The sequence below is a fragment of the Antedon mediterranea genome, chromosome 8 (genome assembly GCF_964355755.1).
Source record: "Antedon mediterranea chromosome 8, ecAntMedi1.1, whole genome shotgun sequence".
Lineage (NCBI taxonomy): Eukaryota > Metazoa > Echinodermata > Crinoidea > Comatulida > Antedonidae > Antedon > Antedon mediterranea.
The window spans coordinates 3,989,250-4,006,711 of NC_092677.1; the positions used below are offsets into that span (position 1 = coordinate 3,989,250).

Below are 17,462 nucleotides of genomic sequence, written 5' to 3' on the forward strand. Positions count from 1 at the left end.
GAATTCCGGGCATTCAAACGTAGGTGGAGTATTGTCTGAAAGATGATGAATTTTATGCAAATTACTTCAATACTGACAAACTCGTCGTCGTCGTCGTCGTCGTCGCCGTCGTCGTCACCCAACGCAAAATGGAACACTTTTAATTTTCTAACCGAGCACCAAGCCCCGACAATGTGCAGTTATAGAATGGGATTTTGTGACGACTACTGTATCTGCGAAACTTAACAATATCTGCGAAACTTAACAAGATCTGCATACATACCCAAGTGCATCGCATGCGTACAATTGTATTACCATGACGTCCTGGTCGTCGTTAGCATCATCGTCTTATATTATGTACAAACTACCGTAATTATTTTTATACTGATGTGCATATGGAATATTCTTTCGTCAACTAATACAGTAACGAACAGAACAAGAGACCAGAAAGGAATTTCTTCTAAACAATTTTAATTTATAACTTGTTAAAGTATACAAACAGCTGTATACAGTATCTGGCTAAAAGTCTTTTGTCTTCAGATCTTATGAATACATTGACACATTTCATAATATATAACTGATCTAGGTTACTGCGATTAACGAGCAAATTTCTAAATATTAGCTTTTATATTGCAGTCAAAAGTTGAATTATTATTCTTAATTATTCTTATTAAGCTGAAAAACACGCATACCATGCCATCTAACTAGTAAGAAAATCACTATACCAAAGTAAACTACTGTGTACAAGTAGTAGGCTATATTTGCCTTACATAAGTATCGCTACAATTTATTTTATTTATTTATTTTATGCTTATGCCGTTAATTTGGAGAAAAAAAATATAAATTTCCCTTAAAATGGTTAAATACAAAATTTGGAAATATTCTGCTATAAAAACCAGGGAAACTTTTTTCAGCAGTTAGGTAGTTTAATCTAATGTAATAACATGTCTGCTGACTCCCTAGAAGGGAGGCATCCGGTCTTTAAGTTCGTCCTTTGTCGGATGTTAACTGTGACCAAGACGTTTACTGACATTTTCTCAAAAATATTGATGACAGCTTTTGTATTGCGGTCAAAAGTTGGAATTATTATTCAGAAACTGAAAACACACGCCTACCATCTAACTAGTATGAAAATCAACATAAAAGTAAACTTTAGAAAGCTTTAACTTGTAATGTTCTACAATCTCTATTTAAATGCTTCCGTTTGGATATAACTTGCCTGTAACGAGAAAGTACAGTTTGCATGAATTCACATTTCCGGATGCGTCTTCTGCCGTAAACTCCACTTCATAAGGAGGGTAGAATTTTGGCGCGAACACATCGCCAGACTTGTGTGATGACTTCACTATCAGACGACCTCCACTGTTGTCAAAAACTGTAGGATCTTCCCACTTGACGGAACTCGTGTTGGCATCTGAATCAGTAGCAGCTCTAACAATGCCAAAGTACGTATCGTAGTAATTTGTAATGTTCGTTGGGCATTCTATAATCGGAGGTTCGATGTCTAGAATAAAATAAACAACATACTATACGATTGGAATGCAGGAGAAAAGGAGATTCGAAGAAGCACGTGGTATATGCATTACGTGAGATGAAAGGGGCTCGTGTCAATGGAGTAGATTGTGCATCAGTATTAAGCCGACTTGAATTAAAGCCTACATTTGTCTTTTATTAACTTACCTATGACTGTGAAATAAATGTAGCAAGATTTGTTATTGCCGAACAGATCAGTTGCAGTCATGTGTACAGTATACGGTGGAAACTGTCGCATCGGAAACGTATCACCTGATGTATAGGGGAAGCTTTCCGACGTGACCAGATCTTGACTGTTGTCATCAACGTCTGGAGGATACCACGTGACTGTTGCGTATGGATGACCATAATCAGTGACTAGGCGATGAAAACTAAATATATGGTCGTAATAATTGGAGAAATTACTCGGACAGATAATTGATGGACGTTCATTGTCTGAAATAACAATTTTTAAAAGAAATTTAAATTTTGCTGTGTATTTAGGAATTTAAACAAAGATTTTGATCTCAGTATGTGCGAAAACTCACCTATAACTGTAATAGTAAGCAGACAGGTACCATTGTTGCCAGATGTGTCTATCACGGTATATTCAACTTCAGTTACACCGATAGGAAAAAAGCCATGTTGAGCAAGGGTGATATTTTCGTCATTTAATGTAGTGTTCGTAGGTTCAACTTTAGAGTCGTTAGACATGCAGTAGCTGACAGCAAAATTATCGTTCAGTGTGATGTTCCAGGAGAATAACGCAAACCTCGAACCGTCGTCTGTGTAGCGTTCCAAGTCAGGTAGACATTCAACTGATGGACTTTCCCAATCTGTTTTAAACCAAGAGAAAGATTGACAAATTATTTTCCCTAAAGCTCTGTCTACACTATCAAACTAGTTTGACAAACAAGTGTAATTTGCCTAATGGTAGTGATCTGTTCAATTATGGTAGTGATGCGACATCGTCATGTGTTCATATATGGGAACATCATAAATTATTTTTGTCACATAAAGTTTGATAGTGTAGACAGGGCCTTAAGAGTAGTTTTGAATCTAACATGACTGTATTTTAAGGGAAATGAAAGATTGTTAATCGAGGTAGGACTTGATACGCTCTTATCAATTATGAGAAAATCAATGATTCCTCTAAAAAGCTTTTTCAGCACTTGAGTTTTTTTAAGTAAGCTCTGATTTACAAAATAGGTTACCGCCATCATGTCGTACGTACTTCTCGGTTTTCTATCTAATTTTTGTCTAGTGTCATGTAATTTACTATATGTGACACCTGTATCAACCTAACCCTTAACGTGATACAGGCACCTTGATATTGTATTGTGAATTTAGCCTTTGAAACTGGAGTATATTGTCATAACGAAAAATTGACTTGCCTTCGACTGTAATATAAAACGAACAATTTCCGACGTTGTTATCTCTGTCAATCGCAGTGTACGTTATTTCATAGGCAGAACTTTCTGCCGAAAGTGCATCACCAGAGTTGTAATTTGAACTGATGGAGACGACAGTACCACTGTTGTCTGTGACGTTTGGTTGTGGCCAATACAATCGAGCACTTATGGAGGACACGTCAGTAAAAACTGACCAAGAAGACTCTGAAGTTCTTTTAACCATGTTGTTTGATTGCGATGGACAATGTAAAACTGGCCTTTCAATGTCTACAATGGTCAAAAAAAATATAATTAATTTTAATGTGGCGGATATGGGCAGTCATTGCGGCCAAATTTAAAAAAAAAACAACAATTCATCACCTGTAAATGCAAACACAAACATCTCCCGTGAGCAATAATCTACTACTTCACAAGGTATGTAAAAGATAAGGAGTGTTAATATTTGGGAAATGTAATATTTTATTATTTCTGTATTTTTGGTAATCATAACTATAGATTAAATCCTACCAACAACTGCAAAGTGTAGAACACATTCCTCAAAGTTTCCTGATTGGTCCGTTGCCCGTATTGTAGTCGTGTAAGGTGGAAACAGTCGCATTGGATAAACATCGCCTGATTTAAGTGGATAACTTGTGATATTGGGTGGAATTCCGCTATTATCTCTGGCAACCAAAGGAACCCACGTGATAGTGCCGTTAGGACTTCCTTCGTCAGTATGAGCGTGGATGTATCCGTAGTAAGTTCTATAGTAATTTGAAGTTACCTCGGGACACTGCAGTTCGGGTGGCTCATCATCTGTTGAAAGGAGAATTCTTTGTATTTTTCTAAATTATTATATAGTTATAACTCCCCTTTACCACTTGCTCTTAAATGGCGAGGCGAGTATGTAGTGATCATTGAGGTATATGTACTGACATCGGAAACTCCCAAATGGCAAGTCGAGTATGTAGGCCTACTGATGTCACAATAAAGTAATAAGTACACGGTATGTACGTAAGGTAATCCGGAGTTTTCACCACTTATTTTTTTACCAACTAGTCTGAACCATTTACCAGCCTAAATCTACTCTTCATGAGGCGAACAAGATCACAATCAGTTAAGAAGCCAGTTAAAAAGTCAACCAATGATACAAAAGGTAATATTTTAGAACCAAAATCTCCTACATATCTAGCCACTATGGCAAGTACAGCACAGCATACGGACACAATACCACCACCTGAATATGCATCTAGCTCTGGTACGCAAAACGTTAACCGGGTCGTGAATGAAACAACCGATAGTATGCCTACAATTGATATGAACTCATTGTATCAACTTGTGAGCAAAATGGGAGCTGATATGCGACACCAATTTGAAGGCTTATCCCAACAATTTACTGATCTAAGAAAAGAAATTAAAAGCATAAAAAGTGAAGTCAAGGATATGGATGTTCAAATAAAAAACCTTCGATCAGATATTCATGACGTCAACAATTGCGTCATTCCGCAACTTGCCGAAGAAATGCGAAGCAAGATTAGCTTACTGGACCAATCACGATTGGAGATAGAATTATATAGCAATAACAGAAGAGAACAAGAAATGCTATGTATCCGGGGACTTTAATTTTGATTTACTTTGTGTTAATATGAATAAAACAATTAATGACTTTTTAAATATGTTCTACATGAACAATATGTTTCCCCTTATTGATAGACCAACACGAATAACGCATAGATCAGCCACTCTTCTTGACAATATCTTTACTAATGTAATCACACATCCTATCCAATCTGGTGTGTTTATATGGGATGTTACAGACCATTACCCTGTTTTTCAAATCACAAATTCCCTGAAAGTTAAACACAAAAGTAATATTGGATACACACGATCACGGTCATTTAAACAACAAAATATATATCGCTTCATAGACACGATACAAACAACTGAATGGAACAATGTACTTCAAGAACAATCGCCTGAAATAGCATATAATATATTTTCAGACAAGATTACAAACACATACAATACATGTTTTCCTATACAATCTAAGCACAAAAAATCAAAATATAATCGCATTCCTCGAAATCCATGGATTACTAAAACCATTATAAAATCTATAAATCGTAAAAATAAGCTCTATAAAAAGTATATTTTTCATCGCCAACCACCACAAATAAAAATAAATTTACTCGCTATCGTAATATACTTACCTCAATACTCAGAAACGCAAAGAAAAAATACTACACAGAAGAACTAAATAAAACCCAAAACAATCTAAAGAAAACTTGGAATATTCTTAATGGACTTCTAGGTCGAAAACAAATTTACCACTTACAGGATAATATGAAAATAAATGAGACGGAAGTTAATGACCATAACGTAATCGCTAACAGCTTTAATAATTATTTTTGTAATGTTGGTCCTGAACTTGCCTCAAAAATTCAATCAACCCAAAACGATGAATTTAGGAATCATCTGAAGAATTATCATCACCAATTAATTCCTTGTTTTTTCTACCAACCGATGTTAATGAAATAATTAGCACATGTAACTTACTTAATTCAAACTCAAGTCCGGGATATGACGATTTAAAAATGAGTATCATTAAGTGTGTTATCCACTCCTTGGCGATTCCTCTAACACATACCTTCAATATGTCTATCCTTTCTGGTATTTTTCCAACTAAACTTAAAATACCAAAGGTAGTACCAATTCACAAAGCAGGTTCTTATAATAAAATTCAAAATTACCGTCCAATATCTGTATTGCCAGCGTTTTCAAAAATTTTCGAACGAATTATCCATAATCGCCTATATAAATTTATAAATAATAATACTTTACTTTATGACCGGCAATACGGGTTTCGTAGTAAATATTCATCTTACATGGCAGTACTAGAAGCGTATAATGATATAGTTACAAGACTTGATAAAAATCATCATGTTATGGGTATATTTTTGGACCTCGCAAAGGCATTTGATACCATAGACCATCAAATCCTTCTCAAAAAACTTTATCATTACGGTGTTAGAGGAGTCGCCTATGAGTGGTTCAAGAGTTATTTAACCAACAGATCCCAATTCACCGTGTATAACAATCATAAATCAACAACTAATATAATTCGATGCGGGGTTCCACAAGGGTCCATTTTGGGCCCATTATTATTTATAATTTATTTAAACGATATTGTTTCTATTTCCGATAATTTCTCATTTTATTTATACGCAGATGACACCAACATAGTAGTTTCTGATAAAAATATTAAACAACTCATTACGACAGTAAATCAAGAACTAAATAAAGTTTCCTCCTGGCTTAAATCTAATAAATTATAACTTAATATACTTAAAACAAATTACATTATGTTTAAAAATAAGCATAGTAGACGACAATATCACAATATTCAAATTATGATTGACAATACTACTATTTCACAGGTCTCTGATACTAAATTTTTAGGCGTAATTATAGATGAAACACTAACATGGTTTAATCACACAGAATATATATCCAACATTATTTCTAAATATACTGACATTTTATTTAGACTAAAACATGCTCTCGCACCGAATATTTTATTTTCTTTATATCGCACATTAGTTCTCCCATACTTATATTATTGTAATCTTATTTGGGCAGATGCAAACAACTGCAATTTGAAAACCATTCATTTAAAACAAAAGAAAATAATTAGACTCTGTACAAACTCATCCTGGCTGGCCCATACTGCACCCTTATTTTTAAAATTAAAAACTTTAACAATCTATGATATTCATAAATTACAAAAAGCAATTTTTATGTTTAATTTTGTTAATAATAATCTACCAAGTAATTTTAATACTTTTTGGGCTAGGGTAAAAGAAACACATTGTCATAATACAAGAACATTAAATGATTTGCGTCCTCATAATTTCAGAACAGACCTGGGAATGAATACCATTAAACGGCAAGGACCTATATTGTGGAATGATATAAGCAATTTTATTAAGAACCAATGTACCTTAAGTTTATTTAAGAAGAAATTTATTCACAGTTTATTATCAACGTATCAGTAATATTATGTTATATTATTTAATTAGTAGAGTAACATTATTTAAGTTTACTTAAACAATATATATATATATATATACATATATATGTGTGTGTATGTAAATCTATTACATTTTTTATCTAAAAGATGATATTCAGATTTTATTACCATGTACTAGTAAAAATAAAAATAACTATATGTAAAATTCATGTTAACCTTCTTCAGAAGTAAGTTAAAAATTATCATTTTATGATCAAAAAGAAATATACTATCTAATTTTCTCCTTTATATAAATATATTATTTTATCCAAGGGGTTGCAAACACAAGTGTTCACATGTCTTGTTATGTATTGCACCTTTGTCTTGTCTTTATGTTGTCTGTAATGTCACTGCACTAACGGGTGACCGGCTAACGAGCTTCGCTCTTACGGTTATCCATCCATATGAGTTGTTTATCTTATGTTCATAAATTGAAATGGAAAATAAACTGAAACTGAAACTGAAACTGAAACTATAATTATCAGTACATATTTGCATCAAATTTATTTTCTTCTACTTGAACGGTTATTCATCTTACTGTAAAATATAAGTAATCTCGGATAATTTAATAAAAAAAAAATCCTACCGATAATAGTTATATTGAAGATGCATTCAGCCTCGTTTCCAGAATAGTCTTCTACCCAATACCTCACAGTATATACGGTTTGCTCTCCATCGATCAATTCAAAGCGTTGACTTGGAACACTATATGTCTTTTCTTCTGTCTTGATGCCAACATTATCATGTGCTATTGGTTCCGTCCAGCTAACTTCCTGGTACCTGGAATAAGTTTTAACAATCCGGTTGCGTGGACAATTCCTTAATGTTGGGTTCTGCAAGTCTGTTAATGCTATCAATAAAAAAAAAACAACAGTAAAATAATATTTATTATTATTATTTCATACGCATCCAACAGACTAACTCGCCAATTACAGGATGGATGGAACTAGTTTATTATTATTTATTATTTTTTGTGAGTTACAACCACCAAGCTTTAGTTCCACTACTATTATTCATGTAATATTTCTACTTTACTGGAAATAAACATGTCGGTTAAAATATCCCGATACGTATAGATGGGTAGTAGCAGGTAATATCACCACTAACGTACAGACTAAAATGATAACAATGCATGGTAGGCCTATAATAGAAGAGATCCAATAAACTTCTTAAATTTAAGACGGAAGTAAACGAATGATGTTGTTTTGGTATTTGGTTTTAACTTTAAAAACATTTTACTTTTGTTACAATTTACAAAAGCCAAAACTAAGTATTTATTGAAATTTATAAAAGTACTTCCATGTTCTGAAGTATAATTATACTATGCAAAGCTTGCAGAGAATATTTAGTTTAAAGGTCATATTTTAAGGTTGGTTAAAACAAATTCCATAGAGCTCTTACAATAACGTAATGACCAATTGGTACTTTATTTTGTGACGGAAGGCCAAGACCTTTCTGAGCTTTCTATGTGAACAAATCCGTCTCTGAAACTTACTCTTTTCACATACAAATCCCTTATAAGAATAACAATATTGACTGTTCCAGTTACCAGTAGTATAACTACTGTACCCCTCGTACCTCATAATAATACAATTTCCAGGACTGCTATCTATAAACAACATTAAAAATAGTAAATCAAAATTTCGTTGTAACACATTATAATAACACAGACTATCGAAACATCATCAGAAATAGAAAATATGAATATCAGTAGGCCTATCATGCACTATCTTGGATAGATGAAGTCTTCGGCCGAGGAAAGGTATTCGAGCCGACTGGGGCACCAAAGGATCTTGTAAAAACGTAATAAGCACAAATAACTAATAATAATTCGAGTAGTAGGCTTACATCTGTCTAGTTTAGTCCATTTATATTCATTGTCCGTTAAGCGGATCCATGAGTCTTGACTTATACGATTTTTAATAAAGTTATTCTCTGCATCACTTTCTATAGCGGCCAAATCTGCTTCGTAATTATTGCAATAATTCCTGGCAATCTGCCATCCCCTTGTGCTTGTTAGAAATCGATAACAGTTTCCTTGAAAGTAACTCCATGACCAAGCACAGCTGCCTAGATGGCGTGTGAACAAATAAAATCAATAAATGAATCACATAATTAAACATAAGGAACCAGTTATGTCAACAAATAAAAAGATTGATTTTTTCCAAAATATTTGACCAAATTCGGTGTTTTTAAAATTCAATAAATATTATGAGTTACAGTTGCTATTGTAGCCTATATAAAAAAAATAAACAAGGCCATATACATGGCTGCAGTCGCTTGCTCAAATTTGAGTTAGTGTTTACCGACCAACTAACTGACCGACCAACCGACCGACATAGTGAGCTAAAAAAACTATACCGGTACCAAAAACATTCAAAATTAAGGACTTTAAAAAATTCAATAATTAGGATTCGTAATTTATTCTTTTCAAAATCACATTTCAATCATCTACTCTCATTATATTATCTATATATAAATTTACGTAAGGGCAAAATTCGGTAAATCGCGCGTTATTTCTAGAATGTTTACTCGATGGTATATAAAGTTGGTTCGTACTTTCGGTACTGATTTTAACCGCCTGATGTAACCCTGTTTACTAATTAAATTGAGTTCGATAATTAGTTATTGACGATTAAAACGAATTTAGGTTCAACGATTTGCCCCAAATAGGGGTGTTTTTCGATCGTGGTATACACTGTCTAATGGATGTCCGTATTGAAAAATACCCGCAGACGATAATACGAGGATGCTTCGCATTTTCCTATCTCCTCCTACGATAATTGTTTTTAATGGCTGAAAACCGGTTGAACAGCTCGAGTACAGCATCATAATGTTGAAGACAGGCCGATTTTCTTTAAAAAATACTATTTTGATAGATTTAATATACGTTTATACAAATGTATTGATTTGCGATGAATGGAACATTCCAATCTCTGTTCCACAATTGTCTATTCCCTCAGGCGTCGTAAAGGCAAGTACTGTATACTCATAACAGAAATTCGATCCATTTTTTTTTTCAATCTGTGCTGCAGAGGTTGGATATAATTTTTTTTTAAACGGATAAAGAGCTAGCGTTTTAACTCGCCGAATATTATGTATAAATCTTTATTATTGCAGTTAAACCACCCACATCATCACCCTTCCCTCACTGGCATGAGTAGCGTTGTAAAACCAGTAGAGGATAGGCCTACGGTACATCACATGCCCTAAACGCAGAACAACTTTGGTGGGTAGGGGGTGGGTAGGGTAGGAACCAACTGAAGTATGAAACAATTGAAAACCATTGGGCCTACTGATTAAGTTGAGTTAGATAATTTAATATTTATCGACGATTAAATCGAATTTATGATTTTCCCCGAATAGAGGTGGTTTTCACAAATTGTTTTACATTATATAAACATATACACGTCGTAGTGATGTATCGTTACATGTACTATACTATTTCAATCGACTAGGACGGTGATAGTTTCAACAAAGTATTACATCGCAATGTTTTACTGTGTTTAGTGGTATATTATTTGTAAAACATGAAAACAATTAATATTTCGTTACTACATGGATAAAGAATATATTTAAAAATTGTTCCTCTTTGCACCCATCCTCTTTCCCATCCCTCAACCCTAATGTTACATACAAAACACAAATTAAGTTTGTTTAAATTTGTCTCAGTTTCTCTTTCGGAAGTAATTCCCAGGGTGCTAATTTTAGTTCAGTACATAAATCACAGTGTCTATTTATTTGTTCCTGTAAACGACATGTATTATTGTCCTGCGGTACGTACATTTGAAACCATCTAGTTATCAAAATTCTTCATAAAGTTTATTTATTTTTGGTATATTTGAGAAAATCAAAATTTTGAAATAGCGCCTAATGTGTTTTACCAATTACTTTCAATTGCGATTTGTTAAGCAAAACACGAAACATAATTGGTTAGATGTACAAGTCAAATTGTACTGAACAATATATTTATTGAATATAAAATCTTTTTTAATTAACAATACTTCTAACATTAATATATTTATATTTATAGCTGTTTATCTTTGTTGACTTCGTATTATTCAGTTTTACTGTGAAGATTATTTGTAATAAACATACTATTATGAATGAATTAAAAAATGTTTTTATCTGCAATAATTATTAATATTTTATCCTTACCTGTCGACACAGTAACAGTAACAGCAGTAATGAATAGGACAAAAAACAAGTTGTTCATTCTGTCGCTTCCAACTGCTAGTCGCAACAACTAATGATATAGGAAATAATAACAAGTTTATTGTACTATAACATTGGAAATTCCACTGTGCTGTGAATTCCTTGAAGTTTCCTGATTGTGCAAGATTGCCGATCTTGTGACGAAAAAGCATGTGAATAGCTTTAGTTTGTTATTTTGAGTAGGAAATTATTGAGTGTGTGAAATTTCTGTTTAAGTCATATCACGTGATTGCGGGGCGCCCTCGCAATCATCTTTTGAGATCCTCATACACTTATAGGCTGTGTGAACTCACACAATATACTTTGACTGGAATTTATCTAACACCTTATCTTACCCCCATTCTGTTCGATTTTTCGTACTTTACTGTAATTATGTTGTCTGGTTATGCCCTAGCCCTAGGCTCAACTCATTCGTTTCCGGTTTGAGCGAAAGCCTCGCTTTCCATCACGGCTTGGGTTATTCGTCCGACTCCATACTTGGTTCACATCGACCTTTGCCCGACTTCCGAATCAGTCATCACTATGATAATACTGTTCTTTGGGGGGTGCCCGGCCTAAAGATAAACGACCTAACTAATTTTGTAAATCAAGTGGCAACATTCAAGCCAGATTTTTGATAATCGACCTCGGATCGAATGACCTATTTAAAAAGTAAGGTCTGCTTTCATGCACCGGAGCCTCTTATGCAGTGGCGGATCTAGGATCTGACGAGGGGGGGTGGCCACGAAAGCGGGAAACGAGGTGCGTAGCACCGAGAGGGGGAGGGTTTGGGAGGGGGTGTCCCCATCCCGAGGCTCCAAAAAATTTTGAAAAAATAGATGCTTACACACTGTTTAATAGGCTAGAGAAACTGTTTCCATCACACTTAATAACAAATATTACATAATGTAAATTTAAATACATCCTTCCTAAATACTGTACGGATCTTTTTCGACGAACTAATAATAAACTTTGATCGAAAAACCTTCAAACAAAATGAACATTTTGTAATGCGGTACTCCGAAAATGCCTCGATAGAGTGCATGTGTTGTGTACCGTGTTTTGGTGGTCTGTTAACCTCAGAGATATATACCCTACAGCCGGGTGAATAACTCAATGTAATTTGGTATACAATGATTGCAGTAATCGCCGTGTCTATAACACAAATCAAAAAACGCCAAATACGCCACATACTTTTTTCGGCCGTCCCGTGTACATACAAGACATTTCATGTTTATTTTATGCCTATAAAATAATAAAAGAACATCATGTTTCTCGTTTATTTTTATCGTTTATACTGCATACCATAATATTATACAAAAAACTTTCATGCGCGAGAAAAAAGTTCCCGATATTACACTCCACTCAGGGGTGTAAATATACCACGCTAACGCTTGTGCACACACGGACCAGGGCGGCGGAAATTAACTGCAATGGAAAATGGTGTATTTTGGAGAGTGATGACGTCAGCATTCACACGAGGAGCGAGCTTGACAACGTGACGCTGGTAGTTTTAGGAGTGCGTGTGTTTTGAAAATGGGTATTTTCCGAAGATTGTAAATCGTGTTTTCTTTTTAAACTCTTGAATTCATAATAGTAATTGAACTCTTAGCTCTTTCACTGTGTAGGCCTATTTACACACAACTATTAATGCTAACCCTAGCTCTAGTAGGGCCTAGCTAGGCCTACTCTTCTTAATTAAAAGATTAATCCACGTCTAGCGACGGTCAATCGCGATTAGGTTGCATCTTTTTTTTTTTTTTTTGAGAATTAAGGGGGGTGGCTAGCCACCCTATTCACCCCCCCTAGATCCGCCACTGTTATGCTAACTTATGCCATTAAATAACAACAATCTTATTATCTGTTTCTACTACTGCGTCACTGTGGACAATCCGGAACCGGATTTTAGAGGAAAATAAATACATAATTAAACAGAATAAACAAAATAAAATGCCAGGCAATACACTGTTGACACCATTTTTTATTTTCCCATTGTTTTACATCCAAAAGAAATAAATAATAACTTGGTTTTTTTTTCTTTCTTGATGCTACGCTAAACTGGCAAATATTTTGCACAAATCTGAATGGTTTAAAGTTAGTATAGCATTCATCTTATGACTCATGCTGGTTCCCCAAGTACATCATCATTATATTAAGACTCATGCTGGTTTCCAAAGTACAGCATTCATTATGACTCATGGGATGCTGGTTTCCCAAGTACAGCATTCTCATGCTCCTAAGTACAGCATTCATTATATGACTCATGCTGGTTCCCCTTCTACCACCACATAATTACTTATGCTGGTTCATAAACTACCCCCACATCATACGGCGGTGTTTTATTACTCATGCTCTTAAGTACAGCATTCATTATATGACTCATGCTGGTTTCCCTACTACCACCACATAAATTACTTATGCTGGTTCATTAACTACCCCCAAATACGGCGATGTTTTATCACTATCACTCATCCTCTTAAGTACAGCATTCATTATATGACTCATGCTGCTTCCCATACTACCACCACATAAATTACTTATGCTGGTTCATACGCCGGTGTTTTATCACTCATCCTCTTACGTACAGCATTCATTATGACTCATGCTGGTTCCCATACTACCACCACATAATTACTTATGCTGGTTCATTAACTACCCCCACATACGGCGGTGTTTTATCACTCATCCTCTTAAGTACAGCATTCATTATATGACTCATGCTGGTTTCACTACTACCACCACATAATTTCTTATGCTGGTTCATTACCTACCTCCACATACGGCGGTGTTTTATCACTCATGCCCTTAAGTACAGCATTCATTATATGACTCATGCTGGTTTCCCTACTACCACCACATAATTTCTTATGCTGGTTCATTAACCCTACTACCACCACATAATTTCTTATGCTGGTTCATTACCCACCCCCACATACGGCGGTGTTTTTATCACTCATGCTCTTAAGTACAGCATTCATTATATGACTCATGCTGGTTTCCCTACTACCACCACATAATTTCTTATGCTGGTTCATTAACCCTACTACCACCACATAATTTCTTATGCTGGTTCATTACCCACCCCCACATACGGCGGTGTTTTTATCACTCATGCTCTTAAGTACAGCATTCATTATATGACTCATGCTGGTTTCACTACTACCACCACATAATTTCTTATGCTGGTTCACCATTATATGACTACTACCACCACATAATTTCTTATGCTGGTTCATTCATTATATTATGACTCATGCTGGTTCCCCTATTACCACCACATAATTACTTATGCTGGTTCATTAACCCTACTACCACCACATAATTTCTTATGCTGGTTCATTACCCACCCCCACATACGGCGGTGTTTTTATCACTCATGCTCTTAAGTACAGCATTCATTTTATGACTCATGCTGGTTTCCCTACTACCACCACATAATTACTTATGCTGGTTCATTAACTACCCCCACATACGGCGGTGTTTTATCACTCATGCTCTTAAGTACAGCATTCATTATATGACTCATGCTGGTTATATGACTCATGCTGGTCCCCCTACTATCACCCCATACGGCGGTGGTGTCTTATCACCCTCCTCTAGGTACAGCATTTCATTAAATGACTCATGCTGGTTTCATTCTCTACCCCAATGCTGACTTTTGTCTCCAATCTTTTATTCACTCCTTTAACATGGTTGCAGGGCCCTTTTCCCCTGCAACTTGATGATATCTGTCCACACACATTTTTCTTTCCGTCTTAATTGCACAAAGATTTTCTTACAGATACACCATGTCAGGACGGAAAAGAACTAACAAGAGGTAAAAAATACGGCACCAAAACAAAAAAAAGAAAAAAAGAACCGTGCCAGTACCTGAATTTGACATAAATAAGAATAAGATAAGATAAGATAACTTTTATTGATCCTCAAAAAGGAAATTCATTGCTCGTCATAATAACAAAGAAAACACTATAAAAACAAATATAGCATAAAACCATTCATATAAAAACATCTAAAAAATTACAAGATAAAATTATCTTCTTGACTTCCTGTGGTACTGGATGATACCGGAGGGAATAAAGGATTTAGCAAATCGATTTGTTTTCACACTGAGGAGCCTCAATATACCACTTGGATTAAGTTGGTCTATGATCACTTTGTGGAGAGGATGAGAGGCATCCGACTCAATGCGTTCGAAATCTTTCTGGAGGTGTTCTAGGTGCACATCGGTAAAGGAAGGCAGTTCCAGACCAATCATTTTACCAGCCCGACGGATGAAAGTTTCAAGGCGTCCTTTATTCCATCCGGTAACATTACCAGCCCAACAGGAGAGGCAATACGTCCAAACACTACATATAACGGATCTATAGAACGAAAGTAACATCAAATCACAGGAGTTAAATTTATATAAAGTTCTCATACAATACATTCTGGGACTTAATTTTTTGCTGATGAAGTCTATATGGTCTCCCCAACTCAGTTTATCATTGAAAACAATTCCTAGATACTTGTACTGGTCAACAATTTCAATTTCTTTACCTTTGATAGTGATTGGTTGAAAATTAAATTTATGTTTAGTCCTAAAATCAATGATCATCTCCTTTTTTTTTGATGCATTTATTTGGAGATAATTATCGTCACAAAATTTAACAAATCTTTGTATTTCGCTACGATAATTTTCATCATTGTTTGAAACTATGAGACCAATAGTACTAGTGTCATCAGCGAATTTAACAATGGGGCAAAGCTCATCATTTAAAGATCTGTAATCCGCCGTATACAAGGAATATAATTTAGGTGCGTTGACAGTACCCTGAGGAACACCGGTGTCAGAGGTTACGATTTCTGACTTAACACCATTAATATTAACAAATTGTTTTCTATCACAAATGAAATTTAAAACTAAACGAACAATCGGACGGGGAAACTCCATATTCAACATTTTGTCTGCTAAGATATGGGGTTGTATGGTATTAAACGCAGATTGAAAATCAAAATACATAATACGTGCCGAGTGGCCTTTCTTTACATTATCTAGATGTGAATACAATTTATGTAATTTAAAATAAATAATAATAAATAAATAAATAAATAATATAATAAATCGCATCACTGGTACTACGGAGTGATCGGTAAGCAAATTGCAACGGGTCTAACACTTTTTCAGCATAAGGTTGCATAATTTTTAAAATAATACGTTCCAATATTTTCATCGCGACAGACGTGAGTGCAACGGGTCTCAAATCATTCATGCTGTTAATCTTAGGTTTCTTAGGTACCGGTATTATGCATGAAAGTTTCCAAATATCCGGGAACGCATGATAAGAAAGACACATATTGAAAATAAATGTAAATATACCATCAAGGTGAGGAGAGCAGACCTTAAGTACTCGTGGTGGGATTCTATCCGGCCCAGCAGCCTTCGATGAATTGAGTTTCATGAATTCGTTATGTACATCAGAAATACTTATACTAAATTTGGGATCATCTTCAGTCACCCGACACAAGCTAAATAGAGCCTCTCTTTCTTTTTTAAAATCATGAACATTAAAACGGTTATAAAATTCATTTAACTCATTAACATATTGCACAGTAACATTCGGAATCGAGGGTGTATTATTATTATTAGACCTGAAGTTATGTTCAACTTTTTTCCTATAAATGTTCTTCTGTTTCATTATTTCAGATTTAATCTCTCTAGTCAATATTTTCATACGATTAGAGTCGCCCATCTTAAAGGCTTTACGTTTCTCACACAACAGTAATTTAACGCCTTTCGTGATCCATGGCTTGTTGTTAGGGTAGATTTTCACTTTTTTAACTGGAACGCATTTATCAATACAAAAGTTTATGTACGAGCTCACTGCATAAGTAATACTATTCAAATCTTCATCCTCCGTAAAAATATCCCAATCGGTAGATTCAAATTCCGCTATCAGGGCTTCCTCGGCTTCAGGAGACCATTTACGTACATTAATAATTTTTGGTTGGCATGTCTTATTTAACGGGCGATATTTAGGACTGAGTAAAATCAAATTATGATCAGATTTGCCCAAGTTCGGTAGTGGGGTCGAAATATAGGCATCCTTCACACTAGAGTAGCATAAATCAAGAATCGCGTTGTCCCTCGTTTTACATGTAACATGCTGATAATAAGTGGCCGTTGTTTTCTTGAGCTTGCATCTGTTGAAATCGCCATTGATAATTACAAGCGCCTCAGGGTGACTACACTCAATACCTTCGATAATTTCTGCGATCTCATTTATAGCAGGCTTTTCAAGCTTTTTGTTAGGTATGTATACCATAACATTGATAACATG

At 34.9% G+C, this 17,462-nt stretch overlaps 1 protein-coding gene across 1 annotated transcript; it reads right to left on the minus strand.

The window, feature by feature from the left end:
• Window positions 1-292: 292 nt before the first annotated feature.
• Window positions 293-11,322, minus strand: LOC140056453 (hyalin-like). The gene is made up of 9 exons (XM_072101821.1): window positions 11,110-11,322; window positions 8,800-9,021; window positions 8,447-8,560; window positions 7,538-7,801; window positions 3,411-3,698; window positions 2,886-3,170; window positions 2,040-2,327; window positions 1,660-1,947; window positions 293-1,483 (listed from the first exon to the last, which is right to left on the minus strand). The coding sequence occupies exons 1-9, from the start codon at window positions 11,165-11,167 to the stop codon at window positions 1,170-1,172; spliced, it is 2,121 nt and encodes a 706-aa protein (XP_071957922.1). The 5' UTR covers window positions 11,168-11,322; the 3' UTR covers window positions 293-1,169.
• Window positions 11,323-17,462: the final 6,140 nt, after the last annotated feature.

Bases quoted from the DNA above. Each gene is read 5' to 3' on its own strand.
- LOC140056453 (XM_072101821.1), bottom strand. From the start codon at position 11,167: ATGAACAACTTGTTTTTTGTCCTATTCATTACTGCTGTTACTGTTACT. The intron at 9,022-11,109 runs GTAAGGATAAAA...CACGCCATCTAG, and splicing joins TACTGTTACTGTGTCGACAG to GCAGCTGTGCTTGGTCATGG. The intron at 1,948-2,039 runs GTGAGTTTTCGC...TTGTTATTTCAG, and splicing joins GCTTACTATTACAGTTATAG to ACAATGAACGTCCATCAATT.